The sequence below is a fragment of the Plectropomus leopardus genome, chromosome 11 (assembly GCF_026936395.1).
Source record: "Plectropomus leopardus strain MGB_pleo_1.0 chromosome 11, ASM2693639v1, whole genome shotgun sequence".
In the NCBI taxonomy this organism is placed as follows: domain Eukaryota; kingdom Metazoa; phylum Chordata; class Actinopteri; order Perciformes; family Serranidae; genus Plectropomus; species Plectropomus leopardus.
In genome coordinates, this window is record NC_142186.1 from 23,969,115 (window position 1) to 23,992,970 (window position 23,856).

The following is a 23,856-nucleotide window of genomic DNA, read 5'->3' on the forward strand; positions in this document are numbered from 1 at the left end:
TGACTTTTACAAAACTTTCAATGATTTTTACTAACTCCATGACTTTGTTTTTATGATTTTGTGAGATTTTATAACTCTTCCAGGTATTCCTTGAACATGGGGTAAAACAAGTTATTTCTGGCACTGAAATTTCATCTCTACTGGAAATGCTGATTGGTAATTTGACTGAACACATCATGCAACACATAAACACAAGCTTCGTCTCTGTGTTTACAGGACAAGTGAGTAATCAATTAACATGCTGTTCTAATATCATTATGACTTGTATCCCCAACTGTGTGCTCATGAAAACACGGCTCACTTATTCAGGTATAATTCAATCACGACTGTGAGACAGGAACAGTTTCATCACTTTATTAATGAGTTTAATTATTTATACCAACAAACAAAAACTGTCTCTCTCCCTCCATCCCTCTCTCGTAATCATCTCCTTTATCCAACCGTTCTGTTCCCAACAATGACATTTTACCCCCAGACAATGGCGATAAAAGAGCAGGGTCACAGCAACTTAAAAACAGAGTGTGACAGATCAGACGGTGGAAAAAAAATAAACATTAAAATAGCACATTTAGTCAGCTCTTCATTTAGGAAAAAAGTACTGAGAATAATGTCCATGGTCTGCCAGCACACACACAAACACACATACATTCCCTGTAGCTGTGCTCAAGAAACTCACCAAGTATCTGAGAAGCACACACACACCGTACTCACGGGACAAACCCGTTACACTCATACGACACAGTAAGCGAAAACAGGAGACGGTCGGACACTGGAGATGATACATGTCAATGGACAGATTCATTATTTCCCCTTTCCTCCAGACACACACACATTCACACTCACTTACACTTACACACATTCACACATACACACAGACACACACAGGGTGATCCGTGCTCCCTCCCGACACAACGACCCCACAGATCCAGAGGCTTGTAACATTCCCTTCACATTGAAGTTAAACGGAAAACCGGAGTCCCGCCTGTTGGCTAACATGTGCACCTGCATACACACAAGACCACTGATTGGAAAGCACACACCAACGTCTGGATCTCAGTACAGTATCTTGGATGTGAAATCGTTTTACATGTGACACTGCTGGACTAAAATTTTGGAATTTAAAAAAAAAACAAAAAAAATGTACCACCCCAGTGGAAAAGAAAAAGCCCCACCCACCCCCCAAAAAAGACACAATACAATAAATAAAACAGTTATGACAACATTTATGTGGGAAAAGGGAAAGTTGTGAAGAGAGAAATGGAGGGAGAGAGAATAAAAATGAAACATTTTGTTCTGTTTTTCCCCTCCTGAACCAGGGACTGAAATGAAATCGTATTTACAGACTGCGACTGAGGATAAACAGTCCGGCTGCTGCTGCGCCGGTCTACTAGAGAAAAAAAAAAAAAAAATTACAAGAACAACAATATAATAACAATAATAACAAAAATAACAAAATAAAATAAAAGGTACTTGATATTTACAGTTTAGCAGTGAAAAAAGGAGGAAAGAGGGACGCAGAAGGCAGAGGGAGGAGGACGAGGAGGAATGGAAGGGGAGGCTCCAAAAGCTGTTGGGTTTCGGGGATCTGAGCATCATTTCTGGTCTGATTATTACTGAGGTTAGTGGAAGTAATATAGTGTGGTCAACCTGGGCTGAACATGCACGTTTGTGTGGTGGAAGAAAACTGCCGCCAGTGGACTGCAGAGGCTGAGTAAATCATTCACGATCAGTTCCCACCTACCGCCACAAGAACATGATATGAGCGTCACACAGGCAGGCTGTTTGGGAAGGGCCGAAGAGGGTTTTTTTTGGACAAATCTCTCTCACAAACAAAACAAAATTCATTCACAGTCCCCCTTCTGCACAAACAATAGCTGAGCACGCTAGCTGAAATGACGACGACGAGCCGAGTGAGCAGTGAAAGCAGCCAGTAGTCTCTCTGCACCTGATTCTTCGACAAGCTGATAAGAAACGCAACACCGTAAAGTGACATAATTAATGAGGTGATTTTCACCCTACAGTGCCAGGCATCTGGGTTTATGACATGTGAGACATCATTGAGGCTTCTGTGTTGGATGCAACAGCTGGACAGTACACATAACTCGCCCCCTTTTGCTTCCTCTGCTCCCTTTGGAGATGTGCAATAACGTGAAACTCTTGGTTTACAGCTTAACCAATGACGACGTGAGCTTATACTGAAGAAACTGAAAACTCTGCTCCCTCTCATACATATAAAAGGCAGTTAATATTCAGAAAGAAACTGTAAAGACAGGCTGTGGTGCCCTCATTTATGTTAAAATTTAAAACCATCTCTTACCTAAAAATGAGCCAAAAATCAGCCAATTATTTGTTTGGTATCAAACTGGGAGATTTAAAAGAATTAGTCACCATCGGACTGGGCGAACTGAAGATACTCGAGTAGAGTTCAGAGCAGAAAGTGACGGAAAGAGCCACTCGTCTACACAGTGGGTTGTACGATGAAACTTGCACGTTTAAATGTGCCATTTTTGACCCCACTGTAAGGATGATTGTCAATATTTGTCAGGCCTTACAGGCGGCCCCCATTCTCCACTCCGCAGCCAATCAGGACCCCATCTGATGGCACCACGGCCACACATAAAATATGCAAATAAAATGAACATAAAAAGGGATAAAAGTCAAATATAGATTATAATACAGCAAATTCACAGAACCTGTACAACCCTCCTCTCCTCATCTCCCAAACATCCCGACCAAAGTTTCTTTATTCTAACAGGCCAAACGCAGGCCAGCATGGACTTAAAACTGCAGCTTATATTAAGCCCAAGCATGGCTACTTAAATATCCTTAAAACAACCCTGCAACTTCCTGAAGCGAGCAGCCACAGAAACTGCTTTCTATTGGAAACGGTTAAAATTCAGGGAACATAGCGTTGCTGAGTGTGTATGTGGGTGTGTGCAGTTATTTCTTTTCTATTTTAAGGGTTTGGAGCCGAGAGGAAGGTCGAGAGGGAGAAGAGCAGAGAAAGGAAAAATGGGGATGACAAAAAGAAAGGATGACAGAGGGATGGATGCTCAGGTGCTGTTGTTGATGGATCCAGGTGCTGAGCTGGGCTGGGCGGTACTGTCTGACACACTGCCCTCTGCAGGGGGAGAGAAGGAGCACACACGCCACGGAGAATTCACTGTTTCTGCTGGATGGTTCAGTGACCACATGTCTATAAAGCGAATATGTGTCTAAATATAAATATAAATGTCTTTAACATTCATATAGATATCAGAGAAGCCAACAACTACGTATTTTAAGAGAAAAACTTATCTCTTCACTTAGCTCTGACTTAACAGCTTTGCATTTTGCTTAACACTTACACACTGCTGCACCTCTTTAAAATGTTGTATTTTTCTTAATTTTCTGTATTGTATACTCTCTTTTTAGCTTTGTTTTTATTTATATTGTCTCAATGGGTTTTGTTTACCATCTTTTGTTATGCATTCTATTTATATCCTTATTTTAATCGTACTTTTACTAGTATTATCTAGTGAGTTTTATCCATTTGAAGATGCTTTCTATGTATTCTATTCTGAACTTTTCTTATTTTTACATGTGGATTTTATTATGTCTTTATTTCTTTTATATTTCATTTGAAGCACTTGGTGAGTGTAATTTCTTTGTTGTAAAGAACATTGGGCTGCATTTCTTATAATAAAGGTGATATACAAATAAAGTTTATTATTGTTATTAAGTGTGAAAAGAAGTCGACTAAGATTCAGAGAGTTTGAGTTCAGACTGGGGCAGGGTGTCTACAGGTATTAGACACTAAAATGCTTGTTAAGACCTTTTTTCAAGATAATTTTTATCACATTTAAGACAAATTATCTTTTTTTTTAAAATTCAATTATAAAGTATAAAGTCTATAAAGTATAAAGACTAGTAGTTTATGTGTGGTCCTGTGCAGAGGAAGGTTTTATGTAGAAATATGGTGATTAGAGCGAGTTAGGTTAATCGACATTTTGCTAAAAGGTAAGTGCAAGTGCACAGTAAAAAGACAGTTTAAACTTTACTGGTAGGTTTAAAGATTTGTAATATTAGACATTTCACACAGAAAAGCTTGATTTATTTTGACAAAAAAGAAAACACAAGGTGGATATATTAAATAAGATACAATGTTTGTGGTGATTAAGAACTCAAAAATTCAAATTTACCGCTACATCAATGACTTTTAAGGCCTAATATTTATAAAACTGAATTTAAGAGATTTTAAGGTTTTTTTAAGGATCTGCAGACAAACTGCTGAGGTTAGTTTTAGATCAACCATATAAGCCAGAAACACTTTATGTGGGCTAAAGATAACTGGATCCCCAAAATAATCTTTAAGTATCATTGGACACAGTTTTTTTATTTAGTTTATTTTGATTTAACTTTCTTTTTTTTAGATTATTTTGGAGGGCTTTTTTGCCTTTAATGGACAGGACAATTTAAGCATGAGAGGGGGAGACAGAGAGAGAGGGGGTGAGCAACATGCAGACATGCCGAGGCCGGAATCAAACCCACAGCCGCTGCAACCCCTGTACATGGGGCGCCCACTCTATCCAATGAGCCACTGGGCACCCCAGATTTAGCTTTTTTTTTTAAACATCTTGTACACATTATTTCTCATTTTAACTGCTCTACTACACTGACACTAATACTTTTTTAAAAAATTTTCATTTTCTTCTTTTTTTTGACAGAAGACCTTATAGGTTTCTACCACAACCTCACACGCACTCTATATTCATTATTTCACCTAATTTGCATCTATATGTGTGAAACAAACAAAAAAACAAAATTCACTAGTTCTCACAGAACAAAAATGGAAAAAAACAAATCCAGTAAGAACATGAATAAATGTATAAATAAAACCCATCCCTAATACATGTTTCTATGAAAAACGACATATCACGGATAGGTTTTATTATTTAGCATCAAAAAGAGTATCCCTTTTTGTCATCATACGTACCATGTGAGGCAGGCGATGTCTGTGCACGAGCGTGAGGAGGAATGAGTGTGGAGTTCAACTGGGGCTGGATAGACAGCTCTGAGGGAGCAGAAATGGCAAACAAAATTTTAATTACACATAAAACACTTTGGGTCTAATAAGACATCCAACCATGAGAAACTAACTGAAGGTAATCAGAAGTCAAACGAAAGAAACACAGAATAAGGGAGAGTAAAGAACGACGTGGAGGTAAACTGACCGACAGGACTGAAGTTGAAGAGGAGCGGCAGTTCTCTCCCGCTGGGCAGGCGGGTGTTGGGCTGGCGCAGCTCATCAAAGAAGGCGTGCGCACACGCCTCGAGGGGAGAGAGCCTGGTCACCGGCGTGTATTCCAGCAGTCGAGAGCAGAGGGCGATGGCCTCTGGTGGGGTACGAGGCTTAAACACCTGACAGAGGAGAGAGAATTAGAAATTTGGGCCTTATGTAAATCCAAGACTTTTATAGAGTGAGAGGCAGCTGTGAGGAGGGGGAGGACAGCTGCCTCTCACACACAGCTCTTCGCTGCTGATTTTTTTGTTTACTAAGGCTAAACTTTTCCAAATTGCAGCCATGGCTCACGGTGTGACCATTTTTTTAAATTTGATTTTATAAGGAATTTAAAAGCACGACTCAAAAGGAGGTTCATAACAAAAATCCCAGAGAGTGGTGCTTAAAGCCTTTCTGAAAACACTTATTTCAGAGACAACAGCGAGGAAACTGAAGCTGAATTTACTGAGTCTGAGCTCCCTTCAACAGATCAACATCAGCTTCAAACTCTGATTACTCTGTCTGAGACAATAAATAAAGTTTATGATACTATTTAGCAAAATCAAGCTACGTTAACTGTTATATTGTTATTCGTTTCATATTTTTTTAAAACCTGCAGTAACAGGGCAGCTTCTGTGTTTTTAAAACTGCATTCATGGCTCAAGGTTATATTTATTGTTCCACTAAGGGAAATTTGTTTTTGCAGGATTCACATACAAAACAGAATGCACCAGAAAACATCAATGACACATCAACACAATAACTCACAGAGCAAGAGCGGGAAAAAGGAAATTCACATACATGTACAAGAGAGCAAATGTGCAAAGGAAATGCTATTTGCCAAATCTTAACTAGCTAACTATCGAATGACTCCACAAACTCTGCGTATATGTGCACGTAAATTTACTGTTCTAGTTTTCTTCATCTTCCGACGGCATTTTCTTATCCCATAAAGAGCAAAAAAAAGAGCTGTTCCAGAAAGACATATACAGTAAACAGGGTTCCCACACGTTTTCATGGACAAAATTTCAAAACTTTTTCATGAATTTTTTGGGTCCCTTAATAAATTATCCATTTCAGAAAAGCATTCGCATTAATATGTCTGCAGCACTGGCTGGAATGGTTACGGTACTTTTCTACACATACATGTTTCCCAGGACAAATGCCGCCACAACGTCGCACACACGCACGCACGCACACGTAACCTGTCTCAAAGGCAAAGAATGGCTGGTATAATTCATGGAAAATTAGGAACACAGCAAGTTTTTCATTTGAATCAAGCAGCAAGTAAGTTGTTTGTGTTTATTTGTCTTACTTGACATCACACGTCTTTCGATGTGGCGATTACCCATTGCAATTTCGATGCTGGAACGATACTGTGCGGCCCTATGTCGACACATATCAGAGCTACATTATGTCAACAGCTGACTAACAGAAAATAAATTCACTGATATCACATTGAGTGGAGGTTTATCACCGGAAGATTACTGTAACAATTAATTTCAGAACATGCAACAAAATTCAATGACTTTTCCCTGACTTTCAATGATTTCTACTAATACCATGACTTTTCCAGGCCTGGAAGTTGAGACTGTTAAATTCCACGACTTTACCCAGTTGTCCATGACGGTGGGAAACCTGAGTAAAACTTCTCACTGATGTTTGGATAACTGCTATCCAGGATTATTAATATTCTCGAGCAGTGTGAACGTACCTTTGTCCAAGGGTGTGCTTTGATCTGAGGGAATTTGAACTCTGTGTAGTTAGGATTCATCTCCCGGATCTGCTCCCTTGTTGGTGTCCCCAGGACCTGATTAACAAGGATGAAAAATGTATTTTCATTAATATTAATCACAGTCGTTGGGATGTCCTGCATGCCTGTATACACTCTGTGGAGGACGGATTGTCACATTGGATGATAACACATATCGTTTGCCGTACTAAGTGTACAATTTGCATCATCCTTCTGGCTATATCGTTTCTTAATTATTATTACCTGTGTATTCAAATACTATATTTATCTAAAAGTACACAAGAGGCAAGAGTGGCGTCCGAGGCTTTGTCCCTGAATCTTTTATTAAAAGCCCCATATCTAAATATATGGACTAATGATATTTTAAAAAATAAGAAGCCTAATAAAAGTCACATTCCACCACTGTTTTTAATGTTAACAATTATAAATGATTCTGTACTTAATGCTAATTACCAACTACTAAAACATTTTTTAATTTCAATTCATGATTAATCTGGAAAGGAAAAAAACAGTTTATAAGTGTAAATAAGGTGCCACTGAGTGTGAAAAAAGCATCAAAATAGAGCTTGTAAAAAAAAAAAAATCTTGCAGCAGTATCTGCTTGGACCCCCCTCCAAGCAAAGCCACAAATGTCCTTAAATTTTTAGAAATGCCCCTGGTACACATGCATTTGAATGGGAAGAAGTCAGTGGTTCTTACTTTTTCTGTAGATTTTACAAAAACAGCTTCTTGATACTATACTGACAGTTTCAAATTCAAACTTCACACCATGTCTCTTTTCATCTAGCAGCTTGCAGCCGTGTTTGTGGTATTTGGACTGTACCTTGATGATCTCTACTAGCTGGTCCACACCACTGTCCCCGGGGAATATGGGCTGGCCCAGCAGCAGCTCAGCCAGTACACAGCCGGCCGACCAGATGTCAATGTTGGACGTGTAGTCGGTGGCACCAAAGATGAGCTCTGGGGCACGGTAGTACCGTGAGCAGATATAGGACACATTTGGCTCCCCTCGAACTAGCTGCTTTGCACTAGAAGAGCAAGACGAAGCACAAACGACAGTTCGGGAGGGGAACGGCAGTCAACTTGAACCTTTCATTTGACAGTGTTTGACAAAACCACAGCATGTAAGCAACCAAGACAGAGAGGTAAGAAAGACATATGACAGATCAACACAAGGAAAGTCAAGACAGGGAAAGAGAGATGGCTACACAAACAGACAGCCGACTCAACATGCACGCTGAGACGCAGACAGTCACAACAATGGAAAGAATGATAGAGACAGACAGACGCGTCCAGAGGCAGACTGGTACTGACCTGCCAAAGTCACAGAGTTTGAGGATGGCCGTCTCTGGGTCCACCAGGAGGTTCTGGGGCTTGATGTCTCTGTGACACACGCCCTGGGAATGGATATAAGCCAGACTGCGGAACAGCTGGTACATGTACACCTGAGGGGGGGGACAGAGACGATTGGCATTATGCCCGACAGTGTAAAAAAAACGTAGACAGAATCATGCAGAAATTTAAAGAGGAAAAGAAAAAGAGCACCTCAGGACCCTAGAGTTATCTATCACTGTTATCATGTCTTTTCCATGTTCTCATGCTTAGTCAGGTGATTCTTGACTGACAGGTGGTACCTGAGCTCCTGCGCTCAATCCGAGTTTCTGCGGGTTTTACCCAGTTACATTCGGGACTTCTAAATATCACACTGAATGCAATTTGATACCTCTTTCATGATCATACAGGCCAAAATATGAAAGTATAATTGCAAACCGGTCGGGACAATATGGCCGGGAATGATCACATTTTACTTTCCAGCAGTGTGTAACAACTATTCCTAATGAAATAATTCATTAAATTATTGCAATCTGGACTGGGATAAGTGGGATGGATGGCTCAACCAATAAAAAATGATTTATTCTATTACGGCAATTTACATTTTTGCTGAAAATCGACACTTGCTCATTATAAGATGATGAGCTTCCCATCTACAGCGCTCCATAAATCAGATTCAACAGTGTTCTACGAAGCACAAACCACTGTCACAAAAATCAAACTTTGACATTAGACCCAGTGTTGTTTCTTCAGTGTATACCGATGGGACTGCTCTCTTTATTCACTGGACAGCTGACTTTAATGTGTTAACTTCTGCTTCTAGCAAGACGATGTATTCTGTTCCAGTGGATTCAGGAGAAACCTGCCTCGATTACACAGTGGCACAGAGAAACTTTTAAGGTTTTTCCCATCAAACATCTCAGTGCTATTTTAAAAAGTAACAGTAATGTCTTCTATAATATATGGCGACCCCTTCTTGCTCATCTTCCTAGTGATCTTGTTGATCTATTGCAGAAAGGGCGCTTGCACCTTGTCTTCACAAATAAGTCACAGACGGTTAAATCTCTTCCTCTGAATCTAACAAAAACAATAATGCATGCAGTGTGATCCAAATGTGTGTTAATGTGACCCATGTACTTTATTATTATTAATAATAATTATTATCATTATTTTATTCTTGTTCTTGGTAATTTGGCGAGATCTGTGCTTTCTGGTTCGTTGTTTGTTAATGTAAAATTAATAAAAAATTATTGAGAAAAAAAACTTAACCTTTCCCAACATGCAGTGATACAAAAACAGTTACTGCCTCCAAAGGACAGGAGAAAATATTAGACTTTTGCAAATTAAATTTAAGTCATTGAAGACATGCAAGAAACAAAAAGTTTCCTACACAAATTCAGGGTAAGTAGGTGAGTAATTAATAAAGAAATGGTCATTTTGCAGGTGAAGGATTCTTTGAAGTCTATCTGATCAGCTGCGAAACGGAGCTATACACATCAGGCTCCTTTGCTTGTAACAAGATGATATCATTTCTTTTGCAGAGGCAGGAGCGAGTATTGTGTGTGTGTATTTTTATCACGTGCCACTCACTTCAATATGTGCCCTGACTATGTTTTTGGGTGCACTGTGTAGGTGCGTGTTGAAAGAAGCAGCTGCGTGGCGTCTGATGCAGCCTGCAGTGGCGTGTTTCTACAACAAAATAACAGGGGTGAGAAATTCTCCCTGAAGAGGTGCAACTGTCCTCATCCAACCCCGATTTGACATTTGTCTGCGCAACCTAGGTCAATGAAGTCATTCTGAAATAAAAATTGCTCACACAGTTAAGTCTGCATCCATTTAATGTGTCTGTGGGACGCAGACGGTAAGCATCTTAATATGACAAATCACTGTCATCATCACCATTATCATCATTATTACCCGCATGATGAAGTGACAGCAGGCTGGCCGCAGATTACAAAATGAGTACAGACAAGATGACTGAGGGATGAGAGATGATGTTTAAAAAGGGGGCACGGAGAGAGAAGAGGGGCGAGGAAGAGGTAAACAATGAGAGACATGGCAAACACATGGAGACCGAGGGGGTGGGGGGAAAAAAGACCCCCAGATACGCTGTGATAGAAGTGTGTGTCGCTGGAGGACGGAGGGATGACAGAGGAGAGAGAAAGAGTGAGAGAGAGAGATCAGTATGTGTCTCAAAGCCACAGGGGAGCAGCAGGCTGAGGAAGTGAAATGGGCCATGAGACAGCTATAATGTCCTCTCTGCTGCTACAGACACGGTAAACACACAAACACTCTCGAAAATGAGCACCCTTTTAGACAAGGAACCAAGTGTATCTCAAACAGATTAATTCCCGTGGGTCCATCTTTCCCTTTCTGCTTTCATAATCCTTAAACAGTGAGCCGTCTGTGAAACTCTGAAAATACTCCGTTGTTTGTGGCGATTACTGAACATTTAATTTTCAGCTTCCACCGAATTTTGTTAAAAATTGCTCAATAATTGATGAAACTCAATTCAAGAGACTTATGATGAAATATTTAAATCTAATCCCAAAGAGAGATGATGACCAAGCATGAAAACCGGTGACTCATCATGAGCGCAAAAAGTGCAAATGAAACCCATTAGTCCAAGTGAACATATCTGCAATTCCAAGTCGGAGTTGCAGATTGTCACTTTAACTCTCATCTTTTTAGAATTAAATATTTACAGATGGTAGTGTACTTCAAATTTCAAAATCACCAAGAGCACAGATCTCTGCCAAAGACCTTCAACCTGTAAAGAAGCCTGTATGTATGCAGCATCATAGATTTAAGCAAAAAAAATCAAATGCATTAATCCCACATCACTGTAAAAATGGACCCAAACAAATGTCCACTTATTTTACATTCTCTGCTTTTTTTTTTTTGGATGAACAGACAGAAGTGAAAACATAACTTCTTTAAGCGTTGTGAACTCATCATAAGTTTGTTGTCTAAAAGATCAGACAGTATATCTGCTTCTATGATGATAGCCACACTTGTTACTTCACAGAAAAGAAGTGTGTCATCTCTGCATAACTGACTTGATTAAACTGTCGCTATGTCAGTTAGAGTACGGTGGATTTCCAGTTTCGCTTAACTCAGCTTTACCCAATTTGATTTTGTGCAAATGGAAGATCGCCAGATGGGAGACCTCCTGGGAGCTTTGAGGTTCTGGTTAATGATTGTTGCTAATGAAAACCTACCTGCTTAAAAGGCTGGCCACCTCCATCTCCAGTCCGATTTAACACACAGCTGATATTTTTGTGGTTTGTTTAAATAGCACAACAAAAGTGCATATTTAATGGATTCAATGTGGACAGAGAGCTCCGATGTTATGCGACGTGGTGTGATAGTCAGACACTAGTTTGCTGTTGGGACATTCGGTCATAATGCTCCACTTGGGAGCAGCTTCTGAGCAAAGTGGGACACCTTGTAAAACTCAGCATACTGGTCCAGTCTGATGTTTGGCTTAATATCAAACCAGTTTGAACATTTTTCAACTGACTGAACCCTAACCCTATGTTGGCATTGTGAAAGCAGTTTGGGTGAAATGCCCAGCTCAACAGCTGTCAGCTGTCAATCAGTTGTGTGTGTGTGTGTTTATTTTTTTGTGTGTACTCACCTTAACATAGATGATAGGGATGGTGGTCTTCGCCTTGTTGAAATGCCGAGCCACCCTGTACACTGTCTCGGGGACGTAGTCCAGCACCAGATTCAAATACACCTCATCTTTCTGGAAAAGAGAAAGAAAAACTGTATTACTAGACGTAAAAAGTGAAAGGTAATATGAAACAAACTACACTAATAAAATTGTTGGGTTGTACATGGAGTGAATAACAAAACAAAAAACAATTATTGTAGCTGTATGCAGTGATTAGCTGTATGATTGAAGATTGCAATATAAAACATTAATCTTGTGCTTTGCACATATTATCTTTAATGGATATTTGCTGCAAACAATGATTGAATAAACAATTACCAAAGATGAAACTCATCCACAACATTTACATTTTTAAAGTAAAAAAAAAAACATAATACATCTATTATTATGAATGTAAGCATAGTTAGCCTGCCACAGTAAATTATTTTGGAGTACAATGAAGTGTGAACAATGTCTGACTTACAGAGAGGGGGGGGGGGTATTCAGGCTCTCTGACACCAATGTACTGCTTCATTCATTGACTATAAATCAGACGGGGTACAACGTGGACAAGTCGCCCGACTATCACAGGGCTGACACACTGAGACAGACCATTAATGCTCATATTCACATGTACGAGTAATTTCCAGTCACCAGTTAACCTAACCTGCATGTCTTTGGAGAACCCAGAGAAAAACCCACACTAACGCAGGGAGAACATGCAAACTCCACACATAAAACAGGATACATCAATTACTCTAAATCATGTGACACCAAGGACCCAGAAAGGACCAAGACTGTTGGGGTGTCGTCAATCATGCCCCCACACTCCTAGCTGACGACTCTCATGTGACACCTTGACCATTAGCGTACTAATGGTCCACCTAAGATTTACGCTTCAACTCTCGGCAGGTCAACTTTTTAGAACTGAGGAGGCCTTTCGGAGAAAAGCCGAAACGTCTTCAAGAAACCTCAACAAGTCCAGTTGCCACTTTAAAAGAAACTTCGGATGCATGAATTACTTTTTGTACTAACTAGGTTTACATACAATGACAAAATGCAGCTGCACAGGGCTGTACATGGCTCACTTAAAAAAAACGCACCTTAATCTGAGAAAACCACGGACACAACTATTTTCTTTCTAGGACATACAGTTCAGAGCTTATGGATCAAAAGCCAAGTTTGGCTGATACAGCTCATGTTTTCTCTGATTTTGACACATTTAAGGCAAAGCAAAACCACAATAATCACCTCAACAATTCAGCAATGGTGCTTAAACCCTTAAAAGTTAACAGTGTGACTTTAACGTACAACTAGAAGGACACTCGGAGAGCGCAGACCTCAGCCAAGGCCAATAGTCCAGTCTTCTAAAATTTGCAGATCTGCAGGCAAACATGTTAGAATTATGTCAAAACATGGTTTTGCCTTGCCGAAGCCTAATCACATCAGCTCTGTATGCATTTGGTACTTCTAAACTGGAACTGTTTTAAATTGAGTCAAATTCAAATTAATATCTCTGGTGGAGCTGATTTTATTACAATTTACACGTGGATGTGGTAATTATAGTAAGAGTATAATTAGTTGAATAATGTGTTTTTATTTTAGTTTCCATAACCACACCTTAGTTTGAGGAAAAAGTGCTGTTACAATCGTACCGGTTCTCCCATGAAACCACTGTTCTCGAGTACCACCCCAGAGGATTACTGGTACCCGTGAATGTGAATATTGAACTCTCCAAAATTCAATGGGTTCTTCTGTAGCTCCTGCTACACCCTTTCAAGTTTTATGAAAATCAGGTTGTTTTTTATAAGAATCCCTCTTACTAACAAACAAACCAAACTGAAAACAGAACTGAACCTCCTTGGCAGCAGGAACAAAGACCAGGATCAACTTGTCTAAAATATGCCTATGAATCATCATTGATGCATGCGCCATTAAATGGCTGGGTGTGGAGGCAGAGTACATCATCTAGAAACTTGATTCCTACTGCAGTAAACCATCAAGTCAGTGCGTACACACCTTCTCTCCACTGGAGTAGAAGAAATAACGTAGCCTCACAATGTTGCAGTGGTCCAATTTCCTCATAATTTGCAGCTCCCTATTCTGCAATGAAGAAAGGAAAATAAAGAGAAATGCAAAAAAAAACAGGAACTGTGAAAAAATGTGTTAAAGCAAACTGGCACAGGTCTGTAATTCAGGAAAATTACTGAAGAACATCATATTCTGATCCACAGAGTAACAAAGTTGCTTACATGTACCAAAAGCCAAATGATCTTTTATAGATGTTAAGTTTACAGCTTTACTGTAATTATCTAAATGATTCAACCTGTCGAAACATACCTTAAACCTCTTGTCTTGGAGAACTTTCTTAATTGCCACCATCTCCTGGCTGTCGATGAGGCGGGCCTGGTAGACCACTCCAAAAGAGCCATTTCCTATAACTTTTATGTCTGTATAGGACACTTCCTGTGGGCGATCGGGGCCCTGGCCGGGTGTGGCTACCACCGTCGTCACCTTGCCGCTGTCTCCTGTGGAAGAGAGCACAAACACGCCTTGTTAGAAATAAACGATCAGAGCTCTCTCTGTCAAGAAAAAACACTGCAGCTTTACAGCAAACTCACACAGTCTCATATCTGAAAAGCTGAAATGTACAGAAATTCAGTTTTTTAGTGTTTAGAAATGCGAGCAGCACGGTGAGATGACCCTCTTCAGTTAGGCGTAAGTGTGCCCTCAACGAAGAAGTTAAACATCAACAAGCCCTTCCTCTTCTTTAAGTGGCTGTGACCTATGTGGTGGCTCCCCAGACACACTCCACTGGCTGGTAATGAGCTCCTAATACTCACCAAACACTCTCCCACTGGTCCCCTGCGTGAAACAAGACTTAACCCTTTTCATGCTGGAGACACACACACAAACACAAACACAAACACACACACACACACACACACACACACACACACACACACACACACACACACACACACACACACACACGATGCATGTCTACTTCTACCACGTTCAACCTCAGTTAGACTCATGTATATGACACTGCTGTCAAATACCCTTTTTCAAACAAAGTTAGCGTGTATATGTGTTATTTAAACTTGACAAATACCTCCTTATCCACTGCCAGTAGACCAGACATGTGTACACAGCTCTGTGGTAGATGATATGTCTGAAATTAACTTTTTGACTCACCAGCCAAGCTGTCTGGTAGATGAAAAAAATCTACCAGCCAAGCATATTTTTTTCCTGGCCAAAATTATAAATTTCCTTATTTGTTTCATATTTAGCCTACATTTGTTTCAGCACATCTGAGTAATAATGAATCATATTGACTGCAAACTACGTAATCCAAAGCAAAATTATCTAAATAAATTGAACAGCTCACCATCATAGCCTCAGCATGTAAATATTATCACTCTGGTAAGCTAAGATGCAGTGTATTCGTCCAGGGCTTTTATTGTGAAAGGGAAGAACGGAAGAAGTTACACTTATGTGCTGCCGCTTAACAATAAGAGGCAAAATAAGGGTTTGCCGTCTTGATTTAAACTACATGACCTCTGTGTGCTCAATGTTAGCTACCAGCGGACCGGTGGCAAGTGATAGTGAAGTGGATCAGCTGATGTCCCATGCAATAAACAGCGCTGCATAATTAGGAGCACTCGAGACGGTCAGGTTTCACCCTGCCGGCTCTGTGTCTGGGAGACAGAAAGAAGAGGAGCAGCAGAGCCGGGCGCCCCTAAATAATGCCGAAACATAGCTGTGACTCTCTGCTTGGACATAGAAGGATGCTACTGTGATGCTGTTTCATTGCATTGCGCTGGAAAAGGGGCAAACGGCCACCTGGATGTCATTTTTCCATTACTGCCGATAGGAGCTATGACTGCAGGATCATTTGTCCTGGGAATGAATGCAGGTAGTAACCTTTCCCATTACAGACAAAAGCCAGATGTTAGTGAGATTTTTATCCAGTGGAAATTCACAAAAAAAGAGTTAAGTTATCCTTGTTGTCACAATAAACAGAGACTGGAGTCTACAACAGTACTCCACTCATGTAACAGCTAAAATAAAACATTATTTAATTACCAAATAAATGACCGATACAAATTTGTTTCAGTTTTCCTCAAAGCTAGATTCTGTGCTTTGCTGGCCAAATTTCTCCGCCTATGGCTTATTTATGAAAAGTTGTCTGAATGTTGTTTAATCTCCACTGACATTAAATTCTCATTTCAAACAGGAAGGACTGGAGTACTTCCCTGCAGCACGTTAAACCCAGTTCAGGATGAAGAAGAGTCTCAGACACGATAGAGCGCACATCTATTGTGTCTCTGTATCAATCTGAATCGTATATTAAAACCTCAATTACAGTTCCAGCTTAGCACCTCTGTAATGTCAACTACCTCTATGTCCCCATATCAATTATACACATAAACCCCCAGGATAAGTTAATGTATTCCCTTAATGTGGGCCAGTTTAACACACACACACACATATATTTGTGTGCATTTTTTATGTTATCACATGTACAGATGTCCTCATTACACTGTTCTATTCAAATATTTTATGAATGGTGTGCTATAGGTGGACTAATAAGGTTAAATTTAGATTTCCTCTAAGAGCTAAAATAAAGGTATATTCTAATTATTTATGCCAGGATGTTTGACCTTGTGGAAATCAGACAAAGTGAGATGTTCAAGATCTAACAGTAACTGACAGCTCTAGTTAGGGTCAAGTAGCTGCTCAGTGTTTTACGCCTGTGCCCGTGTTGGGTCAAGAATGATTTGACAAATCGGCACCAGAAGCAATGACACTGGGAGGGGAAGAACAGCAGAGAAGAGGCCAATTGCCAAAAGGCTTGTCAGAGCCTGTGATAAAAATTGCGTGGACAGTAGCACACCCAGAAGTGCTACCATTTCCAGGGCTTGCTCACTTCGCCTGTCTCAACAGGACCCCTCCTGATCCCTAGTAGGTCTCTGAGTCTCAAAATGGAGTATTGAAGTATTTTGTAAAAAACACGAGACAGTAAATTGGCTTTATCGACTGCTATTTCTGTCAGGAATTTATTGAATCATGCAGTGTTTTTCGTACAAATTAGATCCCTAATTGATAAGTGGTGACAAAAGACAACTGAATACTTTGCTATTTTTGTAATTTTCCAGCCCAAACTTTTTAAAGGTTATCAGCGAACTGCAGCCGATAGCATATCCACATGATTGGCCTAGATCTGATCTCTACCCTCAGGTCAGCGGGAAATATTCCACTTTTGAGATCAGTCGCTGTGTGGTTCCTGCACACCCCTGTATCCTGTATTCAAGCGCCACGCAATACAATGTTCCTCTGTATTTCCTTTTAGCATCACTTTCACACCCTTTTTTAAAACAAGTTAAGTCAGAGGGGAGCACATTAAATATGGAGCAGCTGTGGCATGATAGTCCCTTGAATAATGAATGCAAAGATGAGCACTCTGCCCAGCTGTCAGTGAATAGCTTTGGTTTCTGATACGTCAACGCAAGCCTGATGAGTAAGACAAAAAGGGACGAGCAGAGTGACTCTCATCACACACCCACACTAATGGGCAATTAGCTTGGGGTTGGTTTGTAAGTATAAATCTCAAGATCATGTTTAACTTGATTAAATGGTCAAAAATGGCATGATAAATTACAAAATCTATTTTACCATTTAGTGGCCTATAGGTATTATAACAGAATTTTACCTGATGCTGTGTGGCGATGTATTTCACTGGGTGTGGCTTGGATAAATCATAAAACTATTAGTGCCATTATGTCATAAATCCACAGTGGCATGTTTCCCGTCCTCCACTATAGAGGATGCTTCTATTGACCAGACATCAAGCACATTCACGTATTATACAAATATCTATATAGATGGTCCTTAAATTTGCCAATCAGAAAAATTAATCTCCCGCCTATTGAAGTTCAAGTTGTAGTGTTGTCTCAGGGGTCCTGCAGCTCCGGGTCATCTGGGAGGAGCTCGGAGTAGAGCCGCTGCTCCTCCGCGTTGAGGAGAGCCAGGTGAGGTGGCTCGGGAATCTAATTAGGATGCCTCCAGGACGCCTCCCTGGTGAGGTGTTCAGGGCACGTCCCACCGGTAGGAGGCCCCGGGGAAGACCCAGGACACGCTGGAGAAGTGGCCGTGGAGAGGGAAGTGGGCTTCCCTGCTTAGGCTGCTGCTCCACGACCCGACCCCGGATAAGCGGGTGGATGGATGGTCCTGCAGCTTACAGCAAGTGGAATTTTTTAAGACTTTTTCAATGCCACTAAAATTAAATCTAAGACTGATTTCACTATAAGCAAACTAAGACTTTAAAAAAATCTTAATGTGCCATTTAAGACATTCTTAGACCAACTAAGGCATTACTTTTAGATTGATTAATTCAAGGCCTTTTAAGACATTTTAAGGATCCACGGAGACCCTGTGGATTTATCAATACATATCAATTCTGAAGATTTAAAAGGGTGTGAATACTAATTTTCTGCGGCACTGTTACACTAATACCAGCTGTGCTTTTTCTCTCTCTTATTGTTAATATTTAGAAATAAAATGCATCCTTGTCATGTTACAGCCTTGTTATATTTTAAGAAAAAGAAATTCTATGCACTTAATATGAATTTTTCACCATAGTATCGACAATTGGATCAAAAATTCACATTTTTCAAGGTATGCTATGATTTCCAGTAACGGTGACAATGCTATTATTATTTTGTTTTGCACCTCACAGACTCAAGATGACGCTCTTGCAGTGTACAGTTCCACCGTTTTCTCTCTGTTTACAACTCCAATACCTCAATTCACCTGGGTCAACTGCTGCTCTCTTTTTCCCAAATTTAAAGTCTATACAGCCTCACAAGGCATGGAACTCATATTTTTTTTAAAAAATATAAAATATCATTAGGCCAGAAATTGGTACAATTGCTGTGGAACTAAACAGAGTCAGAATCCCACTGAAACATTACATTTCATGACACGATGAAGAAAATATTTTTAATGTGGATTGGTCACGTCTCGTCCATATCTAATCCACTTAATAAGGACAGAAACACTAGATCCGTATCTTTGCATGTCTTTTCTTGACCATGTACTATGCCACCAGTGATGGTTGTGTGTGTCAGCTCAGGATATGCATGCAGGATGGAGACAACTGAGATTTTAAAGGATGTAAAACATGTAATAACCCACAAATCCCTGTTAAACGCTTAATACTTTTGAAATGGATAACTAGCAGAAGAAAGGTACATATCAATGTTAAGGAGTAAGTAGGCCAAATATAAAAATAACATGGATAATAGGGATGGGCGATATGTTCAAATTTTCTAGCCCACCACCTCACAACTGACAACATGTGATTTATTTGTGCAGGTGGCGAACAAGGAAAACCAGTGCCTTTAACATGACTTCTCATGTACGAACACACTGGAATTAATGTGGCTTTGTACTGAACTAAACTGAATTCAATTGAAATTGTCAATTTCTGGCGGGGGAATACTCGCTCAGACTCTCACTCTTCTTTTTATTTGATCAGATAATTTCTGTTTTAAATCAATTCTACATTTTTTAATAGGCAACTTTCCTGTAAAACTATGAGCGTTTGAATTACATTTTACATTTCAGAATTTTAGTTTTTTTGTTCAATGAGAAAGGGGCTTTGTAAAAGGAAAAAGGTTTTGGTATTGAAAAAAAAAGCATTGTTTTGGTATCGCTACGAAGACTTGGGTACTACATCGTAATTAGCATTAAATAATATTAAACAAAATGAAGACCTAAGAACAAATTTGCAAATAGTGCTCGTTAGGGCATTTCTAATCACTTCACATGTTTGGCATCGTCCCTAAAGGCTTTCATAAGCGAAAATGGCTGTATATTTTCAGTCAGTCTCAGCTGGTCTCTTTCATTTCTTGCTCTCAGTGATGATGGTGTCTTTTAAATATTGTCCATGACACAATTTAACTGTCCCCATTAACACATTTTTCCCTTTCTGTTGTCAGAAAACTGAATGAGTATTAAGAAGTGGTTCAGACATGGCTTGTTAATGTTACCTGTTAATCACCAACAGTTATTCCTTCAGTGCTGCAGGAAAGCCATTGATTAAATAACTAATACATGCTGCCAAGTTTTCTGACAGCAGTAAATGGAGGTTAATGTTGACATCTGTCTTGTGTGACTGGCAGTATTGACAAAATTACAGAGAGTAGATGCAGCAGAAAGCAGCCCTCTTAACATTGCTGCTACACAGCATGTAACCATGTCTGAGCAGGGACACATCATCCTGCTCAGGCTCAGTTTGCCCCATGCACATTAAAAAATTAAGCCTGTGGTTTTCGGATTTAACAACTCCAGAGAGCTTAGTTTGGGGTGTGAAAATAGTCAGGTTGGTTTGACAAAAAGGTAGAGATGGTGAGATGTTTCCAGATTTGACCGGCCTAGTCTCAATGTAGTCTAAAATAGCACTTTTGCGAGGGTTTCTGCGGGTTCGAGGCACCTCTGACTGACACAAAAACAATACTTTCACAGAATGCAGCAGATTCTGACGATCACGTCCGAGACGTTCTGAAAACGTAACGAGGGAAAAAGTGAGCGTACATTCAACAGCAATGAATGAGAGTGAGCCAAATCACCCGATGAAGATCTGCTGATCTGCTGCATGTACATGCACAGATTCACTACACAGCAGCTAGAGTCCACTTTGATCTTCGACTCATTTTCTTAGTAATTTTGTTCTAGTAATTAATTATTGATCAGTATTATTTTCTGCCAGGCTCCATATAACTCATTTTTCTTTCCTGTTTTGAAAATGCTATTTGACACAAGAGCTGTGATGCTATTTTCTTCTGTCTCTCCCGGGCTGTCCTTCAGCACACCTCTGTCCAACCCTACAGATCTTCAGCCAACTGCTACCGCTGCATAGCTACACGGCTCCTAAGCATTCTGCAAGTTCTTGTCATTGCACCAGTAAAACCAGCTGGAGGGACTTTGCTGCTGACAGACTACTGTTTCCAGTAGAGGCATCAAAATGGGGAAGATGGTGAGCATGCTATCCATCGGCGTAAAAGTATACAGCCTACTTATGACAATAAAAAGCGTCCTCTAAGGTGTACAGAAATTAAGTTTTATTCAGAACTTCTCTTCCACTTAAGGGGTTTCGGACAGGATTGCACAGACATTGTGCCAAATAAAGGTTTACCAAACTGTTTCCATAATGCCAGGCTGGAATTCAAGGGTTCCCACACATTTTCATAAACATAATTTTAAAACTCTTCGATGACTTTTAAAGGACAAATAACATCATTTTTCATTTTGGACAAGTACGGCCGTCATTGTAGCTGCAGCACTTGCTGGCCTGGTTACATTACTATTACACACACAGACACACACAAAAGAGAGTCCCGTTTCCCATAACAAACGCTGCCACATATAAATGTAATCTGTCTTATAGTGGAAGGCTTGTTCGGTATTGGTCATGGAAAATAAGAACTGTGCGAGTTTTCCTTTTATATCAAAAAGCAAATCGTTGTTCGCATTAATCTGCCTCACGACATGGCATGTTTCTTGATGTGACAATTACGATTACGATGTAAAAACGATTTATCGCGCAGCGTGAAGTCGATGCATATTAGAGCTATGTTATGTCTTAAGTACGAAGTAACATGATAAATTCACTGTTATGTTACATTACGTGGAAGGTATTCCCCTAAAGACTATTAATTTTAGTACACAAAACAAAATTACAAAATTCTAACATTTTCAATGATTTTTACTAAAACTATGACTTTCCCAGGTTTTCCATGGCCGTGGGAATCCTTGAATTCTCACTTTCTTGATGAATGATAACTTAAGGTGGTTTTATGTACTGGACCTACTGTTTAAACTCATGCATAGGTGCTTTCATATAGGTGAAGGCATCCAGGTGAGTACTTAAATTAGGCTAAGGTACAGTAACCATGTGCTGAAGAATCTGTAATTCGTTTTTGGATTGTTTTCATTTATTTACTTTTCTCTAGGCCACCACATGACATATACTAATGCAACCCTAGTCCTGTGTAAGATCAGACTTAAATAATAGCTTCCTCCAGGGGGTATAGAAATGTAATTTAATTCAGAACTTCTCTTCTACTTAATGAATGCTGACAAGGTTGCACAATGTGCCAAATAAAGCTTTACCAAACAGTTTCCACTGTACTAAGCTGGATTTATCGCTCTCTTGAAGAATGATGACCTGAAGTGGATTCATGTACTAGATCTGCTATTTAAACCCATGCATAAAATGTACAAGTGGCTGCTAAATTTGCTTCACTCACCAGCCAAATGATAACAATGGTAGTCTATTGAGTGGCTGGTAGATTTTCGACTTCACCAGTAACAGTGGCAGGCGGGCAAATAGGTGAATTTCCAACCCTGACATAGCTGCTTTCATATATGCATAAGTGTAGGTATCCAGGTGAGTAGTTAACATAGGCTTAAGTACCGTCACCATTTAATACGAATCTGGAGCTCAGTAATTTGGTTTATTTTCTGTGATTACAATTTCCATTTCTTCATGCTACCACAAGAAGACCACTAGCAAAACCCTCGTCCTGTACAAGATCAGACTGAAACGAGGACGACGCCTAAAAAGTTAAACCAGATAATTTAAACCTTCTCATTACAAACGCTAGCAAAGCTACTGTAGCTAGCTTACACATCTGATATTAATGTCGAATATATTAAAGCGTCGGCTAACACCAACACCGTTCATGGGTTACAGTGCAAACACAATGGTTAGGTAATGTTGCCGAAAACATTTACATAACGTTATTTTACCGTCGAAATATCAGCAGCTTAGTTCCAAGCTTGCCACAAGCGGCTAACGATAATGTTAGCAATGCGATAAAAGCCCTCGATCGCAACGGCTCTTTAATGAAAAACACAGCTAACGTTAGCTGGACAGCTAACCGAAGTTAGCTAACCAGCTAGCAGCTCGCTGGCTAAGGTTTGCTCCGCGACAATGATCGACCCCGAGTCCTCTCCGGCACATTCATCCAAAAATAACGAACAAGCAGCGTCTTTGCAATAGCGCGTTAAATGGGCTAGTGGGGGGAATAAAAAATAAAATACTTACTGGGGAGTTTCAGATTCCCAAAGCTCGTCGAGCTGCTTCCACTGGCTTGTGAAGCCCCAGTTTTTCCTGTCGAGCTTCCGCCGGCTACTGCTGATCCGGCACCGGCTGCAGCGGATCCGGGAGCTCCGGGAGGCTCAGCGAATGAGCTGGCCCTGGGCCGCCCGCTGCCGCTCATATTTGTGTGAACTAAAGCCGGGGCAAGGTTGGACGTTGTTAGCAGCCAGACCGGCACAGACGTAAGCTATATATGTGTATATTTTAATATTCGATATAAATATGAACTACACTTACAGCGTTCAGTACAGGTTGCCCGTCTCCCCCTTTCTTCCTCTGTAGAACGGTGATGGTGGGGGGACTGGGGAGTTGACGCACAACGACGTAAAGCTCGCAAGGGTTATTGGGAACATGAGTTCTTGGGGTATTCGAGTTCAAACTGCAGTTCTAAAGAAATATGACATTGAAATTGCAAATGTCTGATTTTTATTTTCAGTTGTTGTAAGTGTGGCTTTGTTTTCGTCTGTTTGCATGTGTTGGTTTAAAATTTTCCAGATTAAAAAACCAGGTTTAAAACAAAAGGTTATTTTGCAAACAATACCATTGTTATCATAAAAATGTGTTTTTTCATATACACAACTCAAACAGTCAAAAGAATTATTCTGAATCTATCCAAAAATAATTTTATACATGAGCAGTAGGATTAAAATTCAAGTCTACCCTTTCATCTTCATGTTTGCATA

At 40.0% G+C, this 23,856-nt stretch overlaps 1 protein-coding gene across 2 annotated transcripts; it reads right to left on the bottom strand.

Annotated features, from left to right (window-relative positions):
* Positions 1 to 339: 339 nt before the first annotated feature.
* On the bottom strand, positions 340 to 23,564 carry gsk3ab (glycogen synthase kinase 3 alpha b). 2 transcript variants are annotated; one of them, XM_042489743.2, is made up of 11 exons: positions 23,411 to 23,564; positions 23,120 to 23,305; positions 14,344 to 14,531; positions 14,023 to 14,106; positions 11,986 to 12,096; positions 8,328 to 8,458; positions 7,837 to 8,041; positions 6,975 to 7,070; positions 5,214 to 5,400; positions 4,976 to 5,053; positions 340 to 3,121 (listed from the first exon to the last, which is right to left on the bottom strand). In XM_042489743.2, the coding sequence occupies exons 2-11, from the start codon at positions 23,292 to 23,294 to the stop codon at positions 3,054 to 3,056; spliced, it is 1,323 nt and encodes a 440-aa protein (XP_042345677.1). In that variant the 5' UTR covers positions 23,295 to 23,305; positions 23,411 to 23,564; the 3' UTR covers positions 340 to 3,053. The 2 variants fall into 2 exon arrangements, with proteins under 2 accessions (XP_042345677.1, XP_087940476.1); XM_088084350.1 differs by lacking the exon at positions 23,411 to 23,564 and having other exon boundaries at positions 23,120 to 23,404.
* Between the last annotated feature and the right edge of the window lie 292 nt (positions 23,565 to 23,856).